The following is a 24782-nucleotide window of genomic DNA, read 5'->3' as shown; positions in this document are numbered from 1 at the left end:
TTGCCCGGCAAGGGTTCTGCTGGAGGGTGGGGACTGCACCACCTCCCATCATGCTACAGCACTCTGTGTGCCCAGCACTTTATGCCTCCAACGCCCTTATAGTCTCTTCTCACTGCAAACTCACAATAATGCATGTCAGTAGGTAAGAAAACCAAAGAAATCAATCACTTTGAAATACAAGCATTAACACAACAATTTTCCTGTATCAGTTTTCTTAAACATATACACGTCATGATATGCGCAAATACTCCACTGGAAAAATGAGGATGTCATAAGTGTCTGTATGTTGTTTTCATTCAATATCTTCAATCTTTCCCATATAACTACAACTTCTTCAAAAGCATTTTAAATGGCTATAGAAAACTGCCTTGCAAAATCTGCCATCATTTAGCTACTCCTTATTGCTGAGTATTTAGCAATTGTTTCCACCCTACGGACTATGCCTCGCTAATTATATCAGGTCTTGGGGTTCATACCTCTTCCAGCTCTAGGTCAAGCTGGTCTCCAGGAAGCCAAAGTTGCCCTAAGAGTTCTGACATCCTCTGAGATGTCCCCGGAGTCTCCCTTCTTAGTCTCTGGTACCCAAAGTCTGATGCAGGCCTGAAGGGCTCTATTGATGAGATAGAGACCCCTCACTGTTACCCTGTCAGGGTTCAACTCCATCCACTTCAGCTCCCACAGAAACACCCTAAAGCCATGCAGTCCCCGGTTTGATGAGGCACAGAAATAATGAGCTCAGTGGGAAGAAAACAATCTTTGAAAGCCACATTTCTGCACCCAGGGTGGGCATGGGAGGGGTACTCACTTGATAAATAGCGATTACTTCTCTGTCCAAGGTCCGTGTCACAGAGACGCTCCCTGTGTTCTCATTGATTCTGAAAATTCCTTTAGGCTCTTGATCCACTCCCTTTCCAGTGAGCCGGAACTTGGACCTTTCTGGCCTGTCACTATCGACTACCTGGTCAGAGAAACAGAGTGACATTTAAAACTGTCTGCAAAACACACAGAAAGCACATTGCAAACATACTTCTGTGACCAATTCACTAATCACAGGTGCCAGCACAAAGGTACCTGGTGAACCCAGATTTGACTAAAGTAACCGCCAGAAATAGCATCATCATCTAACACCTTTCATCCTAATATCCGCATCTTTGCAGCTATCAGCTGAGGAAGCTTACGAGCACTTGGGTGACATATAGCGACGGATCAAGGAGGACAATAATGCCAGTTCAGTCAACATTGGACATTAATATTATTTTTAACTCCATAAAACATATTTTAAAAAATTTATCTGCAAGCAAAACAAAAGGGGTAATGGAAACCATTTGCTGGGCTTTGATCCAAATTCTAGGTATTTACATATAGCTAATACTCCACAGTGTCACCTGTCCTGTCACTTCTACTAGGTACTAAGCATGGGGCAGAGGAAGCACTTTGTTTCATCAGAAAAGGTTTATACATACATGTACACAGACACACACACATATACACAAATATATCTATGTAGGGGATTTATATATATATAATACGTGTATAACCCCTGAACAATATATATATAAAAATTGTATATATTAAATATATAGTTTATATATATATTTATAATATTTTATATATGTATATATTTAATATATAGGGGTTTATATATTTATACTATATTGTATATTTAAATATTTTATATATTATATATTTATATATTTTATGTATGTATATGTATTTAATACATAGGGGTTTAATATATATTAAATATATATGTATCTATCTATCTATATATATACATACACCTCTATTTAGGGGTTTTATATATAGGAAACCCCTAAATATTATACATATTAAACTCCTATGTATTAAATATATAAAATATATATGCTATGTATATATATAAACATCAATTAAGGGGCATACATATATATATATTTTTTTTTCAATGCTGGGGGCAGAGAACATTATTATTTCCACTTAATGGATGAAATCAGTGAGATAGCATGATTAAGCAAGCTGGCCATGGCCAAAGCTATTAAAGAGATAAAAATGGGTTCAAAAGCACATCTTCCATTTCTCTGGAGACACTGCAATACAACATACACCACCATCGTTTCTGAATTTACTTTATGGAATTTTCCTACAAATTGTCAGCCTTGATTTCACATTTAAAGAATAAAATGGGAAGGGAAAGGTGGAGGGGAGTAGTTCCAGGCAGAGGGAACAGCACAGACAAAGGCAGTAGGCAGACAAGGAAAAGCCTGGACAGTTTCAGAAATCATGAGTCACTGCCATACGCTTAAGCGTGTAGAGGATTAGGCTGAGAAGTAGTTAGGGGTCAAAATATGGGTGGTCTTTTCATGAGGATGTGCAACTAAAGAGAATTCGTATTGGTATAAGTGGATTCTAGAGTTTACCCTCAAGTATTCATCTATGTCACTTTATCATCAGAACCTTCAAACGTTAATATTTGATTATAACAAAGCAATTTAAAGGTCACGAACACAATAGTCTTTCAGGACATACAGATAAAAGAAAGCTGATACAGATCCAGCTGTCACCAAATTACAAATGGGCAGTCCCCTATTGAAACATACTCAACAGCGCCTGGAGGGTTAGGTGGCTAGGACGGGAAACCTGCCTTATCCTAGTTACTGTAAATGGGTTCCCCCAAAGAGGCAAGCCTGCAATTCCGACACCAGACACCAGGTGTCAGTGGTGCCTGAGACAGTATTAAATTCATGCCAGGGTTCATTGGGCACGATCACTGCATAGCAAGGCATAGTTCCATACGGCATTACAGCTTTTCTTCTCGATTAAAAAGTTATTTATTAAAATACATTGAGTGTTGACTAAACGCCAGTTACATCTGTTTGTATTTTTAAGAGTAACTGAAAACTGGATATAAAGGAAGATTAAAAATAAGATATGTGATATCTTCTGATGAAAATACTTTTCAGTCACTGCTTGACTTGATTTAATCCAACTGATATATTTTTCCGCTGATCCCCTACCAGCTGCCTGGAAGCCCCATGAGGTCAAGAGCCGCAGCTTACTGGGCTAACCACTGGATCCCAGTGCCCGACAAATAGCGAGAATGAACTCCACTGACTAGACAGATGTATGTTGCAATCCTAGCTTTCCCAGTGATCTGCTGTGTGACCATGAACATGGTCTATTGCCTCATCTTCAAAGTGCACCACTTACTTCCCAGAATTGCTGAGGGTTTAATGAGATGACATCTATAAAGTATACGTCCTGGCACACAGACGGGGCTCAGTTAATCATAGCCAATAATTCCAATATTAATAGTAATCCTCACAACAAAATTACACTGTTGTTAATGGGTAAGACTGGTATCTCTGTCCTTTTCTGAGGGAATAGGTGGTTTCCTTTTTCATTTTTATTTTTTGAGACAGAATCTCAGTCTGTCACCCAGGCTGGAGTGCAGTGACATAATTTTGACTCACTGCAACCTCCATCTCCCAGGTTCAAGTGACTCTCCTGCCTCAGCCTCCCGAGTAGCTGGAACTACAGGCATGTGCCAGCACACTTGACTTTTATATTTTTAGTAAAGATAGGGTTTCCCCATGTTGGCCACACTGGTCTCAAACACCTGAACTCAGGGAATCACACACCTCAGCCTCCCAGAGTGCTGGGATTACAAGTGTGAGCCATCATGCCTAGCCTAGGTTTCCTTTTTAATAACAAAATTCACAGACCTCCCAGAAAAGCAGTGTTCTGGAAACAGTTGCCTGTGTGGGAAGGGGTGACCAAGCACAATTGGCTCTTCTCCGTCACTTCCATCATTATTGTTTCACCCCTCTTTGCCTTACCACCTCTGCCCAAAGGTGAACTGAAACTCCTTCTCCTCTTGTTCTCCTAAGCACACCTGAGATGAGCAGTTCCTTTCTGAAGAACTTATTAATGCAGAATGCATTCTCATGAGAAACGAACATGGGAATTCCACAAGAGCTATGAAGCAATCATGCTTCCCAAGAATATGTCAGCCAGACACAGGCCCAGCTGGTGAGGACCTGCCAGGGGAAGCCTTCTGGGCTCTTCATTATCTTTTCTTGACCCTTCTCTGCTCAGATGTTGGGAACACAGCACCCAGACCTTCTAGAAGAAACAGGGAGGGGGTGGGGGAATGCGCCTCTTGGGACCAACCACCACCACCACCCTCCCATTTCTCTACCTGCCACTCAGCACAGAAAGCTGCATTCTAGACCCAGAAATGATCCCATGGCAACTTTCCCTTCTGCTGGCAAGGGTGGAGCTCAATCATTTCTTGCCTTCTCAGAGAGCTTGAGTCACTTGGTGGTACAGAAACAAGGTCTTAGAGGAGGACCTAGCTGAGCTGGCACTGGCTGATGAATTGAAATGACTTATTCCTTAGGAAAGAAGCCATTCCCCGTTGTGAGGACCCCTGCTTAGCACTCCACACATCTGGCTATTTTCTCTGTCTCTCTCTTCAACTTTTTGTTTTCTTAAGGGTGTGGCTGCTGAACCTGCCTCCTGCTCCCCAGAGCTGTGTCCACTTTGAAGGAGCACCCACAGCCAAGGACGGTGTTCCCAGACTGACAGGCCCTATGGGACCACCAGCACAGGGAAGTGAGGGGTGTCCCTTCCAGTAGGGACCCTGCTTTCTCTAGAATAAGTGGTCTCAAGATGTGATTCACTGGAACAGTACCGGCATCACTGAGAACTGACTAAAAATGCAAATTCCCAGGCTTCACCCAAGCCTCTGGAATCAGAAATCGGGGTAGGGGGAGAATTGCTGGCAATCTGAGCTTTAACAGTCCCCCTCTCCAGGTGATTCTGATGCATACCCAAGTGTGAAGACAACTGCTTTGGGCAGATTTCAGCACCATCCTGTTCAGTATCACTGATGCTGGTTTCCACCGCTACTGTTTGGAGCCCTCTGCTAAAAATAGGCTGGGTCTGTTTGCCACCTTCTTCCGAGACCTATTTTAAACATATAACACTAACAGGAACTCTTTTAAAAACCTGTTTCTAAGACCTCAGAAAGCAGAGTTGGTTTCTCTTAAAGGCACTAGACCAACATCTCTACGTGTGTCATAGGCACTCCACGGCTTGGAGGAACCTTGGAGAGGAAACCATGAAAGTGGAGTGGGGAGAGTCCCTCTTCAGGGGAAGGTAGGCGTCTTGGCTCACTTTCAATCCAGGAGGAAGCTCAAGCCCCCCAAATTACCCACCACCTCTCTGGCTTCTTGGTGCCTACCTGCGTTTTCACAGGGACCCCAAGATAACCTCATAAGCTGGGGAATGGGAGGTATGCAATGACCGTAACCCAAGGATACACTCAGCCACGCTTCAAAACCATCCCATGCACGCCAAGTATGTTTGCAGACCACCTTTATGACGCTGTGCTAAACTCCTGGACACTCTACAGCTGCAGCAGCTGAGCCAGCAGCCCCTTTGTTGTTGTTTAATGTGATGAAATATAAGAAATCCAGTGCACTCCTCTGGCCAAAGCAAACCCTGCCACGAGTTGCAGCAGCTGTTAAGGCCCATTATATACTCCAAAACGGGGCTTCACAATTAGCGAGCCTTTCCTATTATTCTGTGTCATTCAACACCTCTTTTCACAATGGGTTTTTTTTTAATTGTCCTCTGAGTTGTAATGGAAAAAAATAGCTAAGGATGAGAAAGAACTTGAGGCCCTGGTGGCAACACTCTGGAAGGGCATGTAAATAGCACGCAGGCGTCCTGCCGCATGCCTGGGTAAAGAGACTGCCTGGCTGGCTGTGGGGGTGGCATCGCACAGCTGGGACCAGTGTCTTCCGCATCTCGGCAGGGGCAGGTAGTGACTCCCTGATCAGATTTTAAGAGCATTCTCACTGTATACTTTTCACAGATGTGACACAATATATACAAAGCCAATATTCCCTTCTGTTCCCCTGCGAAGTCCCATGCCTACCTCTGTTCTCAGCTGCATTGAATGATACCACGTTGTATGTGTTTTTAAGGTATTTACATACATAGGAACTCATGGACTCTAGAGCAGCTTTGAATGGTTTCACATAAATAGGATCATTATATATGAAATATTATACACTATTATACACTATTATATTTCTACTCAGTGTGGTTGAGGGGTGTATGTGTGTGTATTCACTTATAAACTTCGGGGGGTAATAGTTCCCATGAAACCTTTCATCCAATTTCCCCTAATGTTGACATCTTATATAAAAAGGTGACATTGGTCATAACTGTTATGTTAACACTGATATTTGACTATTAACGAGACTCCAGATTTTATGGATTCAGATTTCATTGGTTTTTCTGGTATCCTTTTTTTGAGATGGAGTCTTGCTCTGTTGCCCGGGCTGGAGTACAGTGGTGCGATCTGGGCTCATGGCAACCTCTGCCTCCCAGGTTCAAGTGATTCTCCTGCCTCAGTCTCTTGAATAGCTGAGACTACAGGTGCATGCCACCACACTCAGCTCATTTTTGTATTTTTAGTAGAGATGGGGTTTCACCGTATTACCCAGGATGGTCTCGATCTCCTGACCTCGTGATCCACCTGCCTCGGCCTCCCAAAGTGCAGGTATTACAGGCATGAGCCACCGCATCCAGCCTCAAATATCCTTTTTTTGATCCAAAATCCAATCCAGAACCCCCCACTGCCATGTGTGAGTGCGGCTTTTCATTGTATATTCTGGTACTTTCCTGTAAGTTCACACTTTTTTGAATTGCACTTTAATCAGTTACTCTTTTTCCCTTGTATAGAAAATAAATCTGATGAATCAAAATGAGAAAGTCACCAAGTTCCACATGTCACAGTCACTGCAAGAGCTCCTCCTCCTCCCCCTCCCCTCTGCCAACCTCTATCCTTGGCTCCTTAACTCCAATCTCAAGTAGCTACTTTCGCCTGTTTCGTCCTCAGGGTCTAGGACAGTATGCAGTACGTGGTAGGCTTTTAAATAAACATTTGCATAATGAATAAGTAAATGATATTACTTAGTCTCCTCCGTGGCCTCCATGTTTCTGATTTCTCTCTTATCCCATTTTCTGTCCTAATTGCAAACAGAATGGTCATTCTAAAATACAAACTCACATCTGACTGGGGAAGTACCCATATTAAAACTTGCAATGGGCCTGGCATGGTGGCTCATGCCCATAATCCCAGCACTTTGGGAGGCTGACGCAGGTGGATCACTGGAGGTCAGGAGTTCAAGACCAGCCTGGCCAAAATGGTGAAACCCTGTCTCTATTAAAAACACAAAAATTAGCTGGGTGTGTTAACCCATGCCTGTAGTCCCAGTTACGTGGGAGGCTGAGGCAGGAGAATTGCTTGAACCGAGAAGGCGGGGGTTGCAGCGAGCCAAGATCATGCCACTGCACTCCAGCCTGGATGACAGAGTGAGACTCCATCTCAAAACAAACCAACCAACCAAAAAACCCAGAAAAACTTGCAATGGCTCCCTACTGCTTCAGGGTAAAATCCTAGAACTTTTCTTTGATGGATCTTCACCTGCTTCTCCAACCCTAAGCCACACGCAGCATAAGCCACAGCCCTCTGAGTCGTACCTTTCTTTAGCTGGAGGGTCATCCCCACCTAGTCTGCTCCGGATGCCCTCATCTTCCCGGACTTGGCGTCAGAGATGAGTTACCCACTGAAGCTTCCCCTGATGCTTTCTCCCACCCCCTCCGTGCAGACTTAACCTGGTCCACCTGAGCTCTAGCCCTCCACGCCTGCAAGGTCTGCTGAAGCAAGGGGAGCAGCTTGCCTCTGTGGATGGTGGTAACTGTCCCTCAGGCTGTTTCTTTCTTATCGTCTTCACATTTCCGGGGCTTGGAACATAGAAGACACTTGATTAACACTTTGAGTGAAGAAGTACGTTATTTGCCTGTTTTTATACGATTGTAAAATGCTTCATAAACTCACAAATTATCAATAAAAATAAGGTCTGTCGTACAAACCCCTTTTTTTGTTTTTCTTTGGAAAATGCAGGCACTTTACCTGGAGACACATTTTCAGAGCTTTATTCATTTCTCTTTTTACAGTTCCTCTCTGTGGTAAATGCACCTGATAGCAATAACGTACACAGATCCTAAGAATGCCTCTGTATAGCAGGTGCACCTGGATGACTGTTCCAAGCTAGGGAATCTGGGAGTGGCCAATCCAGAGACTAGTTCCTTGTCTATGAGGAACATCTGAGCTCCTGGCCTGGCCCATGGAACACGGACAGCCGATCCAGGCCCTGACTTATGGGTTGCCTGAAAGTTGCCAGGTGAAGGATGCTGGGAAAGGGTGCTAATAGAAGACGCTATATAAGCTGCATGCGTTTAACAAGTGGCTGTGGTTCTCCTGTCAGCCTACCACCACTGGACTCTCTCCCCTGTGTGTGGAAGCACCCAGTCAAAGCCCTCGTCTCACTGCTGGCTCTAGGTCTCTTCTTTGGCATCTTGAACCTTGTGTCACCCCCACTGGAGTTGATAGGGGTTGAGCAGAACATCCCCACAGTGAACTTTCCAGGCAGTGGTAATAATACCCTCCCCATCCTTATAATTTGCAAGGGTCCCTTTAAATGGAGACCCTCCCAGCAAACACTGTGCTTGTGAGGCAAGGCAGCTTGTAGATAAATATTCTAGTACCCCTTCCCCGTCACATCCAACCAAATTGATGCGCCTAGTTTTCCTCTATGCAGAAAATCAGGAGACACATTTTCGAAGGATGAACACTATATATATGCATTATTATCACAAGGATGCAAAACTAGGAAATAATTAGACCTTCCTTCTTAGTTACCAAAGGAAACAAATCACATGTGAACAGCATTGGTCTTCAGAGGATGAAGGTAGGTGTGATTTTTATTCTTCACCCTTACGATATTTTCAGTTCTATAAAATGAACCTATATTACTTACACAGGAAGAAACAAACAACTTTTTAAAACATGCAAGAGGAATTCCTGGAGTTTGATACATATGCTAATTTAGAAGATGTTTTCTACTCTATGTTAAATAGGAAAAAAACAAAAATTACTGTTGTCTTTACCTATAGGTGTTCAGAGGCATTTGTGTTTATCATTAGAGTGGTTCTGTAAGGTGATCTGTAAGTATTAATTAATCCTCAGTCGTGGGTTAGTCCTTGACAAGCCTTTGAACTTGAAGACACAGCCATTCAGCAGTCTAGGCAGCTGGAGTACCAGGCTTTTCTCTCACCCTGCTGCTGCTCAACCACATTCAACTTCTAGGTCATAGATTAGCAAGGCAACTAAGGAAAGCCCATGGCCAAGAGTCCCCATATCCTGGTGGAGTAACGAGGGGCCAAAGTCCTGGCAATCCACTCAGAAGGACGGTAGCGCCACACCCAGCTTATCAATCAGCGGTGCTCATGCCAGCTAGGGCTGGCCGTGTCCACGACCAATGCCAAATGGGGCTGCCGTCACCCCATGGAAGGTGCTAGGGTTAAGGGCAAGATGGAGCACTTGGGAAGAAAAATAAAACACGAGCAACACAAGATGAGGGAATAACTGAATCTGCCCCTCCAGATCCTTCATCGTTTAGTGGTCACTGTGCCAGTCCCGTTTTCCTTCTTTTATAGCAGACACTTCAGATCATGCTTCAGTCTAATTTAAACTGAGTTCTTTAGAAGTCAGTCTTCATTGTGGTTTTGTCTTTGTCTTTGTTTTTTTGCTTCATTTGCTGATAGTTTGCCCTTTTTGTTTGGTTATCTTCTCTGGGCTGCAGGCTTGTTTTTTTTTTTTTTTTTTGGAAAGTATTTGTTAATTTCTAAGTATTTGCAAGGGTTTTATTTCTTTCCAATTTGTCATATACTAATGTGGCTAGTAACAGTTCTACCTTCGAAAGCTATTTTAAAATTTATTACTAGCCAGGTACCTATCATCTTTACTAAATGACCCATAGACACATGGAAAGAATAAACATTCTGTAGCATTTTTCACAATAGCCAAAATGTAGAAACAACTCAGTGTCCATCAACAGATGAATGGATCAAAAAAATGTGTGTGTGGCCAGGCGCAGTGGCTCATGCCTGTAATCCCAACACTTTGGGAGGTTGAGGCAGGTGGATCATGAGGTCAAGAGATTGAGACCATCCTGGCCAAAATGATAAAACCCTGTCTTTACTAAAAATACAAAAATTAGCTACTCAGGAGGCTGAGGCAGGAGAATCACTTGAACCTGGGAGGTAGAAGTTACAATGAGCTGAGATCATGCCATTGCACTCCAGCCTGGCAACAGAGTGAGACTCCATCTAAAAAAAAAAAATGTGTGTATAGGTATATGTGTACATATGTATATATGTATGAGTCTATGTGTGTAAATATAATGAAATCGTATTTAGCCTTTAAAAGGAAAGAGATGTTGATACCTGCTACAACATAAATGAACTTTGAAGACATTATGCTAAATGAAATAAGCCAGTTACAGGACAGATATTGTCTGATTCCACTTACATGAAGCAGCTAGAGTTATAACATTAATTGAGACAGAAAGTGGAACAGAGGATTCCAGAAGCAGAGAATGGGGAGTTAGCATTTAATGGGTATAGAGTTTAAGGTGAGGAGGAATAAAATGTTCTGGAGATGGATAGAGATGATGGTTGCACACAATGTGAAAGTACTTAATGCCATTGCTACGTACATTTTACCACAATTTAAAAAATTAGTGGGCCGGGTGCAGTGGCTCATGCCTACATTCCCAGCACTTTGGGAGGCCAAGGTGGGCGAATCACAAGGTCAAGACATCGAGACCATCCTAGCGAACATAGAAACCCCATTGCTACTAAAAATATAAAAATTAGCTGGGCGTTGTGGCAGGTGCCTGTAGTCCCAGCTAGTCGGGAGGCTGAGGCAGGAGAATCGCTTGAACCCAGGAGGCGGGGGTTGCAGTGAGCCGAGATCATGCCAGTGCACTCCAGCCTGGTGACAGAGTGAGACTCCATCTCAAAAAAACTAAACAAAATGAAACAAACAAACAAAAACATTAGTATTCTCCTCTGGCGACATAGTTCCATATTTATCTACCTTTTCTACTATGAACCGATTAAACTCTTCAGACTCTCACTGTCCTTGCTTATATGTTGCTTTCCCGATCTGTCACATTCTGAACTATTTTGATCTGAGCCCAAGTGGTTTTATTCAGTCCTCCCTGTTAACCTGCTATGGTTTCGGTGCACAGAGAAGATCAAGGCTCCTTTGTGAACTGCAGGCACCAAGAGGCTCTGTGAAGAAAATGACTCTTGTCAATGTCCTTGGTCTCCTGACTGGAACAAATCATGGATCCCCCAAAGTCAAATTCCTCCAGTATATACTTTCGAAACTTTCTAGCTCTCCTTCACAACATAACTTTTGAGATGTTATGTAACCCTTGTGGTCTAGAAGCAGTCTCTATGATTAGACTATAAGCTCCTATGATCAGTGGCCACGTCTGATTGTATTCACTGGTGTCCCACAGAGCCAAACCCAGTTCCTGGCACAAAGTGATTGCTCAAACATTTGTCATCCAGTGAATGAATGTATCTGACATCTTCCTGAAAGGACAAGACTGTTGGGTCCATGTGAGAACGCCTGGCATGCTGAGCTTGGGGCTGGGCATGATATCCAGTGCACAGCTCCTCATGGATCCGTTATTGTTGCATGTCACATATGTCACCAGAGGAGCTGTGCATTGCATCTCACACCCAGCCCCTCATGGGGCTCATGGCCTGGGGACGTTAGATGTGGTATGAGAAGCTGCACATGAACCTTCGTGAGATGAAGAGGAAGATAGCATGAGATGGTGCAGAGGGAAGTCTTAGGCGAATGCTGAGACTGTCAGATAAATCACGGCCAGAGGGCTTCATGGGCAATCACTACTTGTGTTTGTTTTTGAGAAGATGGTTGTGATGTTAAGAGGCAGAGAGGGAGAAAAGGGACAGGCTGCCAAAAGTCCTCTTCCCACGGTTGCGGTAAATTTCCTCAGAGGTCCCATAAGGCACGTAGGAGTCACCCTTTCATGCCTGTCCTTTACAAAGCACACCAGCCATCCCTGTATTGAAACATGTCACCATCACGAGACTCTTCTCACTGAAGGAGTTCAGTCTATGCCTGCTAATAATATATCCCAAACTTGCAATGATATTTGCTCAGCCTCATGGTCAGTTTCCCTCTTATGACTTTCAATAAGATGTTTTTCTTATTTTATTTATTTATTTATTTGAGACAGAGTCTCACTCTGTTGCTAGGCTGGAGTGAAGTGGCGTAATCTAGGCTCACTGCAATCTCTGCCTCCTGGGTTCAAGCAAGTCTCCTGCCTCAGCTTCCCGAGTACCTGGGATTATAGGCGCCCACCACCACACCTGGCTAATTTTTGTATTTTTAGTAGAGATGGGGTTTCACCATGTTGGCCAGGATGGTCTCGATCTCCTGACCTCATGATCCACCCACCTCAACCTGCCAACATGCTGGGATTACAGCCGTGAGCAGCTGCATGCGGCCAGATGTTTTCCTTCTTGAGCACCATTTCTCGTAACATATCATCGCCCCTCACCTTCTTTTCTTCCACTCAGAATATTTATTGATCATTTCTGACTTCCAGAGCACTCATGGTCCTCAAGGGATCGCAGTTCAATAACCTCTATGAGCCTTATTTCATATAATGTGGGAGATGCGCTGAAAGATGCCATAGCAGATCGGAGGAGGAGGAGTCATCTTTGGGTCATTCAATCATTACATTTTATTTGCTGGGCTCAACGCCTGCTAATTGCCAATCAGTTCCATAATTTCACATTCCTTATTGTCCCAGTGAATAACTGGGTATTTGTAAGTGTCTCTTCTGAATTTTTGATTTCTTATTGCATGCTGTGTGTTTCACTCTCCTGGTTACAGAGTCTCTTGGAAACACTCTCTTTGGCTTTGCCTTTGGTTGTTCTGCTGCAAGTCAAGATGACTCCTGGAATCTCTGGTGAAAACACTAGATCTCCTGTACCTCCCTTCTCTTCTATTCATAAATCAGATTTGTGGTGTCAGAGAGTAATCACTGAGGCTGCCCCAGCCCATGGGGGCTCCTCTCCTTCTGGACATATAAGAGTGGGCTTCCTTGACCATTTGGACCTGGATGTGGCCGTGGGACTTGTGTTAGCTGGTGGAGTGTAAGCAAAAGTGATATGTGTCACTTCCATTAATTCTGGCAAAACCATTATGAACTCTGGTGTGCCTAGATACATCCCCTTTTCCTTCCTCATGGTGACTAGCAATGCTCCAAACTGTAGGAACTTCATAGATCTGAGTCCCAAAGAAAGGACAGTGACATTGAGGACACAGTCCCCACCTATCTGTGAGCGTGGAGCTTAATCAAGCTATTATTTCTTAAATCAACTGAAATTTGGGGTTTCTTGTCACCAAAGCCTAACCTATCCCGACTAATACACACAGTGTTTGTCAGAACAGGATTTAGAGACACATAAAAACGCATCTGCATCCCAGTTCAGGGCTCACAGACAATGTGGACTTATAGAAAGCCCTGTAGCCTCTCTGAGCCTCACTCCTGTCTCCAGGAAAACAGAAAATAATGGAAAGGCTCATGGTGAGTGAATGACCTGTGACACAGTAAATGCTTAGGTATGTAAACATGCTCAATAGTTTACGATGATGACGATGATGACAATGACAGCTGCTGCCATTGATTGAGCACTGACTCTGTGCCACATGCTCTTCTTAGCATTTTACAGGCATCCATTCATTTAATCCTTACAATAATTCTATGAGGCAGGTATTGATAATAATCTCCATTTTACAGAGGAGGAAACTGAGTCCCACAAACCTTGCCAAAGTCCACTAGATAAAGATCATGGAGAAGTTCTTCCATAAAATACGAACTTTACAAACAGAATGTTGGATGTGAGTATGCACAGACGATAATGTAATTTTATCGTTTCATTTGGGAAATGAAACATGAAGGTAAAGGCATCATTCAGTATCTAACAAGTACAGAAATGGTTGAATGAAGAATATTATGATAATGATGATAATTAAGTATTTGCATTTTAAAAATCACGCGAATGGTAGTTAACAATGTTGACTCTGGACACAGACAGCCCTGGCTTGAATGTTGGATTTGGAAATTAACCAGCTCTGAGATCACAGACAAGATACCTAGTCTCCCTGTCTTCTTCCTCATCTGTAAAATGGAATAACAGTGCTATGTATTTCATAGAGTCATTTGGAGATTAAATTAATGTTTATAAAATATTTTTATCTGTTAAAAGATCTTGGATTTGAACCAAATCCCCCAGAGCCCATGGCCTTGACCATACTTCATAGGGCCAATGGAAGAGCATGCCCTGAGTTGGGTAGGAGCACCCACCCCAGTAGGCCCCCAAAGCCTGGCACTGAGCAAGAGCCCCCAATCTGAACTCCCCGTGACAGGGGCACTCCATTAACACTGGCCAGGAACATTCATCTCAGGCCCATGTCAGTGGCAGAGCCAGGACGAGGGACTTCAAGGTCTCGATTTCCAGATTTATGTGTATCCAGTGGGTTGCCTGTTTCCTCTGTACATCAAACTCTTGGCAGGAACATCTATAACTTCTCACACCCCCTGAGCTTTGTCATAATAATGGTGTAATTTGAAGTGTTCCATGTGCATTCTGCCACCTAAAAGGACAATAAATTAATCATGCCCTCTGACACTGTTGAAATTATCCATGCTTACTCTCTTGCTAACTTGCCAAACTTCACTTCTCTGGAGTTGTTCAATTCTTCCTTCCATCATTTCAGACCATGACTGCTCCCAGAGAAATTTCTTTCTATGACTGTATAGATTTTGCTTTATTTTTTATTTTAAAATCTTATTTTACTATGTTATTTTAGATGCAGGGGGTACATGGCTGGTTTGTTACAAAACCGTATTGCATGATTCTGAGGTTTGGGAATCTAATGATGTCATCACCCAGAGAGTGAACTTAGTACCCAAGAGGAAGATTGTCAGCCCTTGCCCTACTCCATCCCTCCCCACTTTTGGAGTCTCCACTGTCTATTTTTCCTATCTTTATGTCCACGTGTACTCGATGTTTAATCTCCCTGAACCAAGTATTAAAGCACTTATTTAAACCGGGGTGCAGAGAAAGTAATGTAACAAAATCAGCATTACGAGCCTGGCACTAGTCCCATTTGGTAGTAATCAACATGAACAACTGAAGACTTTCTCGCTGGAAATTCACGTTGACTGCCCTTTTGCTGACAGTTTTAACACTTACTCTTATTATTCCTATAATTCAGGACAAATTTTTAACATGAAGACTGATGCCTGGAAATATAAATAGTGCCAAAAATAAATAAAATTTCAATCACTGTCATTTGAAAGCCTGACATTCTGTTCTGCCTTGCATGTGCCTTGGGTGGAAGGATGTGTAGACAGCTTTGAGGTTTCTCACTCTGTGAAGCCGCTAATATCTCTTCCAATTAGATCATGCCCTGATTAAAATCTTTCCAAGGCCGCTCACCTCATTGATTTCAGGAAAAATTCAGGTCCCCTCAGGAATGCATGCAAGGCTTTTTATAGCCGAATCCCTGCCTGTGTCTTCAGCATAAACTTTTGCCCTGTCTGCATACAACCCCTCACCCTATTTTGCAGCGACTTTCCCCAAAAGTGCCATGCTTGGGGTCAGCGTTATGTCAGTCCTGAGTTGCCCTTTGAGCCCCAGAGCGGCTTATCCAAAGCTTAACCTGGCCAATCAGATCATTTCTTTGGGAAGCCTGTGATTGGGACAGGGAGACACTGAGGACCCTAAAGGCTTATCAGCTTGAAAGTTGAGTCTGCCATTTTCAGGAGAAACTATGGGGCCACTAGCAGAGACCTTGGCAAAGAAAATAGTCTACAGGGAAAACTGAAAGACAGTGCTAAATGTTGCATAAATGAAGCCCTTGCAGGCGCAAACATGGCGACACCATCCTACAGCTGGTAAATGATCCTCTCTGACATCACTCAAACTTATTCCTCAGCCTTGGTCCCAAATTCTGCTCTGACACTGAAATATCCCAGCCCCTTTTCCCAGTGGTGTCTGGTAAATGGCTTGAAGTCACCAGGACCTTACCACATGGGTCTCTTGTGGTTCATTCCATTGTTGCTACTGAAATCTCAATTTATACTCATCTCTTTGCAGAGGGCTTCCCTGGCCACCTTGTTGAAAGAAAGTAGTGCCTTTCCTTTCGACATCATCCTTGTCTTGTTTTTCTTCACAGAACCCTCAGCACCTGACATATTTATATCTGTAGTCTCTATTTACTGTTTAAATATAAACTGTGCTAGCAGGAATTTTCATTTTATTCACTGCTGTAAGTAGTGCATGGTCCATAGTAGAAACTCAAATATTTTTTAATAAATAAAGAAGCTATGCTAAGAGAAGCCGAAATGAGAGACCATATGGTCAGGAAAAAAAAGAAAATGAATACATAAATCAGTGAACAGGCATAGCTACCCTGGTTTCAAAATGGCTTGCCAACTTCTGGTAAGGACCAGCTCCGCTTCTTGGGCTTGAGTTCCAAGGGATATTCTGGTATCCTCCAAAAGAGTCATTCTGAGTGAGTCTCCTAGTTAAATTATCACAATCACACACACACACACACACATACACACACACACACACACATTTTTAAGACTAGAGAATTTTGGTCCCAAGAATTAACAGGCTCATGGATGCAATGAGATTAACTTGGATGAATATCTTTCTTCCTCTGAAGCTCTGGCTACCTGAAATATGTTTGTTTGTTTGTTTGTTTTCCATAAGGGAAGCCCAAATAAGAGAAGATCATAGCAGCTGTGAGTCAATAAGGGCTTTGGCACAGTTTTTCAGGAAATGCACCACACATGCAAGTCTTTGTTTGGGGGTATGTGTGGGTGTTAGGTTCCTCTCAAGTTTCAGTTACTAATATCCTTAAAATGAGCCTGGCTAAACATAACTGCCCAATACCTGCCTTGTAGGTGATGACCCCTAATGAGATCCTGTTGTGTGGTGAATTCTAACCCATAGGGATACAGGGATGGGTAGAGGCTTGTATAGACAGGGGACTAAGAAGGAAAACATTTGAGAGAAAAGCGATGAGGTCTGTTCTATGTCAGATGAGCACAGCACAGCCCAGTAAGTGGTTGGAAGCTTAGAAACATGGAACAGGAGGTAGAGTTTTGGGTATCACCTAAGACCAGCAGAAAAGAAGACTGGTTTAGTCTTAACTGTTTCAGAAAAGACAATTGATGCAAGTTACGGAATGAACAGATTTCAGCTCAAAAAGGCAGGCTTCCTGGGGTTGAAGAGCTTGGCTGACAGTGCTAAGCTCATCTGGTGATGGACAAGGCTGCCACCCGGCGCCCGGGCTCACACCCTCATCCAGTAGACGCATTACAGAGACCAGCAATACCAGACAGACTCTGAGATCCCTTCTGACTCTGAGTCTGAAGCCTGGGGCCGTCCTGAACAAGTGGATCAGCGCTGTGTGAATCAGGTAAGGAAAGAGGCACTGTCCAGGTATCTCTGCTTAAATCGGGCCCTGCCACTGTCTCCCCATCGGTGGGGCGAGGATTCCTCTTTATTCCCTGTACTTCCATTTCTCTAGGTTCTGAACAATAGCCACCATTCCTGCCCCTGCGGTGTGGTGGTTTAGAAAATGATTTCTGGGTCGGTTTGTATGCTGGCTCTGATGTGCCCTTGGTTTTAACCTTGGGCAAATCTTTTCACCCCTCTAAGCCTCACTTCCCCCTTCTGTTGATTGGGAATAATAGACCTGAACTCCTGAGGTCCTTGGGAGGACAGAAGGGAACTGGGTCCATAAAACACATTGTACTGTGGCTGGCACATAGTAGGCACTCAGTAAATGTTAATGACATTCATCAGTGTACATTTAAACACAACAACATGTAACAGTCATGGAGAGTAATTTGATCATTAAGAGGGTTTAAAAACGTTTTCAAGTGACCTCCTAGGTAATAACTGCATTCACTGAGGTCTCATGCATGCCAGGTACTGTGCTAACGTGTGCCTTTTTCTTAGTGGTTGCTATTGCTTTTTTTTTTTTTTAATTCCATAAATGCAGTTAGAGAGACCCAGAGAGATGAAGTCATTTATCCAATGGGTTACACAGCTAGTTCACGGGCAGAAACAGGTATAGAACATTCTAAAATCATCCAGGTCATCCAATCAACTCCGGATGCTGGTCAGATCACAACTCCTGGATATCAAGTTTCTAACAGCTTAGACACGTCCACAAGGAGCAGGGCTAATTGTTTTCAGGCTTCAGGAAGAGGATGACTAGACCTTTTCTGCAAAGTTCCTGGTGAGCAGACAAGCACACTCAGATCCTGAGCCCACATGGCACTGTGGGTTAGCTAACTGTCACAAGGCATGTCCCTTGGCTCATGCATGAGATATCCGTGGCACACAATGGAAATGAATCCAAGCCCAGTTCCAGCACCTTCTGACTTGAAGGCAGGTAAATGTGCCCAGGCTCATTTGTAAGCTGCCATAACCACCCCCACTTCCTAGCCTGCCTCATTCTTTCTCCCAAGTTCCCTGGTTATAAGCTTATCACAGAAGTAAATCAAAATGTTCTCAAGAGAAGAAGAAAAGATAAAAGCAAAAAATGCAACATACCCAAGAGAGGAATATTTTTTATAGTTTCACAACTTTCACAATTCTGTCTTTAAAAAAACCCATTATTTAATTTTAGTACCACAGAGTCGCTAGTGATGAATAATGGCTCCTCTTCTACCTTGTAGTATTTCTAAAATATTAATACTGGTTGGATACCTCTCCTAAGGGAAAGCAGGAACTGAATCTTTTATAGGCTTCTGAGCCTGTTCCCATACAACAGACTATATATTTATTCCGTTTCTATCAATCCTGTGCTCTGGGTTCCTCAAATTATGTGTGCATCAAAGGAAAGAAGCCACAGAGTGGGACGGAGAGGATGAACTATGTTGCCGAATAGTCCCTTTCTCATTATTTTCTTTGTCTAAGTCTTTACCCTTTTGAACTATTCATCAAGATGCACCTTCTCTCGACTTGAAATGAATAATAAATAGAAAAGCACAACGAGGCATCCAACTTTACAGCCTTCCCAGCTGGTTCATCCACTAACCAAAGTTCACCATGTCTTCAGCTGCAAATTGTTGGTGTGGAACTTTGGATGCTTCGTCTCAACATATTTATTCTTGAGCTGTTCATGATTGTGTGTGTGTGTGTGTGTGTGTGTGTGTGTGTGTGATTTATTGTTACAATTGGAGTACAGAAGAAGAAGAAATAATGAGGAGACTATTTCAGAATATACTTAAAAAAATTACTGTAAATTGTTGTACTTGGTGATGAGAATCTTTTTTTTTAATTGGGTCTGCTTTTTTCCTCTTCACATAAGTAACACATGCTCACTAGGAAAATCCTGGCAAAGAAAGTAAAGTAAAAGGTAGAAAGCCAAGAAGCTCAATGTCCCACTGGATAATTACAACCATTCTAATAGTTTGATAACTCCTTGCTAGTCTTTTAAATGCATACTACTGCATAAATATATTTTAAATGATTTTTATAAAGTTTTAAATAATTATAGACTCACATGCATTTGCAAAAAACATCCTTTTACTCAGTTTCCCCAATGTTAAACTGTAGTACAGTGTCACAATTAAAATACTGACATTTATTCAATCCATAGATCTTATTCAGATTTGTACAGTTTTACTAGTACTCATCTGTGTGTGTATGTGTATGTATATTTGTGTGTATGTGTGTGAGTGTATGTGTATGAGTATGTGTATGTGAATGTGTGTATGTCTATGTGTGTGTGAATGTTTGTGTGTATGTATGTGTGTGAATATGTATATGTTTGTGTGTATGTGTATGTGTGTGCATGTATGAGTGTGTATGAATATATGTGTGTATGTGAGTGTATATATGTGAATGTGCATGAGTGTGTGTGAATGTGTGTGTGTGTGTGAGTGTACGTGTCTGCATTTAGTTTTTTGCGGTTTTATCTATGTATTGGCTTGTGTATCCATCACCACCATTAAGCTACAAGGCCGTTCCATCCCCACTGGATTCCTTCATGTTGTCATTTCACAACCACATCTTCCTCTCTCGCAGAGACCACCTCTTCCCTCACAGATGCACATTCTGGCACCACTGCTCTTTTCTCCATTTCCATAATTTTGTCATTTAGTTGGGGGGTGATGAGGTAGGGATGGGGAGGGGAGACGAAGGGGTGTTTAATGGATACAAAACATTAGAAAGAATGAATAAGACCTAGTATTTGATAGCATAACAGGGCGAATAGGGTGACTGTAGTCAATAATAATTCACTTGTACATTTAAAAATAACTAAAATAGAATAATTGCATTATTTGCAGCACAAAGGATAAATACTCGAGGGGATGGATACCCTCTTTTCCATGATGTGATTATTACACAATGCATGTCTGGATCCAATGTGCCCCATATATATATATATATATATATATATATATATATATATATACTCACAAACATTAAAAATAAACAAAAAATTTTTAAAGAAAATATCATATAAATGGAATCATATAGTATGCAACCTTTGGGATGAGCATTTTCATTCAGAATAATTCCCTGTAGATTCTTCCAAGTTGCTGTGTGTATTGATAATTCATTCATTTTATTGCTGAGTCATATTTCATGATACGAATAAACCACAGTTTGTTTAACCATTCATATGTTGAAGGACATCTGGGTTGTTTTCAGTTTCTGGCAAATATGAGTCAAGCTGCTATGAACATTTGTGTACAGGTTTTGTGTGAACATAAGTTTTTATTTCTGGGATAAATGCCTAGGAGTGCAGTTGCTGGGCTCCATGGTAATTGCATGTCTAGTTTTATAAGAAACTGGCAAACTCATTTCCTGACTGGCTGCACCACTTTACATTTCTACCAGTAATGCCTGAGTGATCCAGTTTCTCTACATCTTTGCCAGCATTTGATGTTGCTGTTGTTTTTTAAATAAATTAACTATTCTAATAGGTGTGCACCAGTAGTCTGCTGCGGTTTAATTTGCATTTCCCTCATGGCTAATGAGTTTGAACATCTGTTCATGTGCTTATTTAATATCTTCATATCCCCTTTGCGGGAACCTCTGTTTATGACTTTTGTCAGTTTCCTAATTTGGTTGATTAGGGTTTTCTGCTATTGAGTTTAGAGAGTTCTTTCCAGATTCTAGATACGAATCCTTTTTCAGATATGTGGCTTGTAAGTATTTTCTCTCCTAGTCTGGAGCTTGTCTTTTTATTCTCTTAACAGGATTTTTTCACATAGCAAAAGTTCCAAATTTTGATAAGGTCTAATTTATCCAAATTTCCTTTTAGGGTTCATAACTGTTTGTGTCAAGTGTAAGAACTCTGCCTAGCCTTAGATCCCTAAGATTTTCTCCTACTTTTTTCTTAAAGTTCCATAGTTTTTTATTTACATTTCTGTCTGTGATTCACTTTGAGTTAACGATTTTTGTTTTGTTTGTTTGTTTTTGTTTTTTGAGTTGGAGTCTCACTCTGTTGCCCAGGCTGGAGTGCAGTGGTGTGATTTCAGTTCACTGCAGTCTCTGCCTCCCAGATTCAAGCGAGTCTCTTGCCTCAGCCTCCTGAGTAGCTGGGACTACAGGTGCCTGCTACCAAGCCTGGCTAATATTTGTATTTTTAGTAGAGACGGGGTTTCACCACGTTGGCCAGGCTGATCTTGAACTCCTGACCTCAGGTGATCTGCCCCCCTCAGCCTTCCAAAGTGCTAGGATTATAGGCATGAGCCATTGTGCCCGGACCACTTTGAGTTAAATTTTGTATGAAGAATGAGGTTTGGATTGAGGTTCATCTTTTGCCCATGGATGTCCAATTGCTCCCGCATCATATGCTGAAGGATCTATCCTTCCTCTACTGACTTCCTTCCCCACCTTTATTAAGATGCAGTTGGGCACATTTGTGTGGTTCTATCTCTGGGTTGTCTATTCCATTCCACTGATCCCTGTGTCTCACCCCTCCTGTATCAAAAACAAAACAAAACAAAACAAAAACACAAAAAACCAGTAACATCTTGATGACTGCCGCTAGGATAATTCTTTACATATTGATATGGTTTGGATCTGTGCACCGGCCCAAATCTCATGTTGAATTGTAATCCCCAATGTTGGAGGAGGGACCTGGTGGGAAATGATGGGATCATGGGGCGGTTTCTCATGAGTGGTTTAGGACCAACCCCCTAGTGCTATTCTTGTGATAGAGTTCTCAGAAGTTCTGGTTGTTTAAACGTGTATAGCACCTCACCCCTCTCTCTGTCGGTGCTGCTCCTGTCATGTAAGACACCTGCTTCCACTTTGCCTTCTGCCATGCTTGGAAGCTAGCTCCCTGAGGCCACTGCAGAAGCAGAAATTGCTTGCTATGCTTCCTGTACGGCCAGTGGAACCATGAGTCAATTAAACCTCTTTAGTTTATAAATTACCCTGCCTCAGGCACTTCTTTATAGCACTGCAAGAACAGACTAATACACGTATCATATCGTGAGCATTTTATTCTATCGTTACCAGCTCCTTTTAAGTATAGCTATGCAATATTTAAGACAGACATATCATCATTTAACAACCACTTCAATCATAATGGACACTTAACTGTTTTAATTATAAATAATGTGAATGATGCAAATACAGCTACAAAAAACATCTTCTTGTGAAAAAATAATTCACATTTTACATTATTCCTTAGGATAGACACCCAGGAGAGGGGTTACTCAAGTGAAGAGAAATAATATTTTACCGTTATTTCTATTTGAATATTCTCAAACTTTTATTTGTACCTATATGAAAAATGTTACCATTAGCTTTAAAATTTCATGACTAAAACACCATAAGCAATGGCAACAAAAGCCAAAATACACAAATGGGATCTAATTAAACTTCAGAGTTTCTGCACAGCAAAAGAAACAATCATTAGAGTGAACTGGCAACCAACAGAATGAGAAAAAATTTTTGCCATCTACCCATCTGACAAAGGGCTAATATGCAGAATCTACAAGGAACTAAAGCAGATTTACAAGAAAAAAACAAACAAACCCATTCAAAAGTGGGCGAAGGATGGGAACAGACACTTTTCAAAAGAAGACATTTATGAGGCCAACAAACGTATGAAAAAATGCTCATCATCACTGGTCATTAGAGAAATGCAAATCAAAATCACATTGAGATACCATCTCATGCCAGTTAGAATGGCAATCATTAAAAAATCTGGAGACAACAGATGCTGGAGAGGATGTGGAGAAACAGGAACACTTTTACACTGTTGGTGGGAGTGTAAATTAGTTCAACCACTGTGGAAAACAGTGTGGCGATTCCTCAAGGACCTAGAAATAGAAATTCCATTTGACCCAGCAATCCCATTACTGGGCATATATCCAAAGGATTATAAATCGTTCTACTATAAGGACACATGCACACGAATGTTCATTGCAGCACAGTTTACAATAGCAAAGACCTGGAACCAGCCCAAATGCCCATCGATGATAGACTGGACAGGAAAAATGTGGCACATATACACCATGGAATATTATGCAGCCATTAAAAACGAGGAGTTCACATCCTTCGTAGGGACATGGATGAACCTGGAAACCATCATTCTCAGCAAACTGACACAAGAACACAAAATCAAACACCACATGTTCTCACTCATAGGCGGGTGTTGAACAAGGAGAACATATGGACACAGGGAGGGGAGCACTATACATGGGGGTCTGTTGTGGGGAGGGGGGGATAGCGGGGTGGTGGGGAGTTGGGGAGGGATAGCATGGGGAGAAATGCCAGATATAGGTGAAGGGGAGGGAGGCAGCAAATCATACTGCCACGTATGCACCTATGCAACAACCTTGCATGTTTTCCACATGTACCCCAAAACCTAAAATGCAATAGAAAAAATAAAATAAAATAAAATAAAATAAAATAAAATCTGGATAAATCTTCAATAAAATACTGGCAAACTGAGTAAAACAGCACATCAAAAAGCTTATTCATCACAATCAAGTAGGCTTCATCCCGGGGATGCAAGGCTGGTTCAACATACACAAGTCCATAAACGTAATCCACCATATAAATGGAACCAAAGACAAAAACCACATGATTATCTCAATAGATACAGAGAAAGCCTTTGACAAAATTCAACAGCCCTTCATGCTAAAAACTCTCAATAAACTAGGTATCGACAGAATATATCATAAAATGATAAAAGCTATATATGACATACCTACAGCCAATATCATACTGAATGGGCAAAAGCTGGAAGAATTCCCTTTGAAATCAGGCACTAGACAAGGATGCCCTCTCTCACCACTCCTATTCAATATGGTATTGGAAGTTCTAGCCAGAGCAATCATGTAAGAAAAAGTAATAAAGTGTATTCAAATAGAAAAAGAGGAAGTCAAACTGTCTCTATTAGCAGATGACATGATTGTATATTGAGAAGACCCCATCGTCTGAGCCCCAAATCTTCTCAAACTGATAAAGAACTTCAGCAAAGTCTCAGGATACAAAATAAATGTGCAGAAATCACAAGTATTCCTATATACCAATAAAAGACAAACAGAGAACCAAATCAAGAGCGAACTCCCATTCACAATTGCTACGAAGAGAATAAAATTCCTAGGAATTCAACTAACAAAGGATGTAAAGGACCTCTTCGAGGAGACTACAAGCCACTGCTCAACAAAATAAGAAAAGACACAAACAGATGGAAAAACATTCCATGCTCATGCTTAGGAAGAATCAATATTGTGAAAATGGCCATACTGCCCTAAGTA

At 42.0% G+C, this 24782-nt stretch overlaps 1 protein-coding gene across 1 annotated transcript in view; it reads right to left on the bottom strand.

Moving 5' to 3' along the window:
• The window catches only part of CDH13 (cadherin 13), a 1193479-nt gene that overhangs the window by 586787 nt on the left and 581910 nt on the right, over positions 1-24782 (bottom strand). The window contains exon 5 of the mRNA XM_012466155.2: positions 806-958. Within this exon, the coding sequence (XP_012321578.1) occupies positions 806-958 (153 nt within the window). The remainder of the gene's footprint in view (positions 1-805; positions 959-24782) is intronic.

Source organism: Aotus nancymaae, unplaced genomic scaffold, assembly GCF_030222135.1.
Source record: "Aotus nancymaae isolate 86718 unplaced genomic scaffold, 86718_ANA_hifiasm-v0.15.2.pri h1tg000030l, whole genome shotgun sequence".
NCBI lineage: Eukaryota > Metazoa > Chordata > Mammalia > Primates > Aotidae > Aotus > Aotus nancymaae.
The sequence above is the reverse complement of the archived record's forward strand: the minus strand, read 5'-3'. Positions and strand labels throughout refer to the sequence as shown.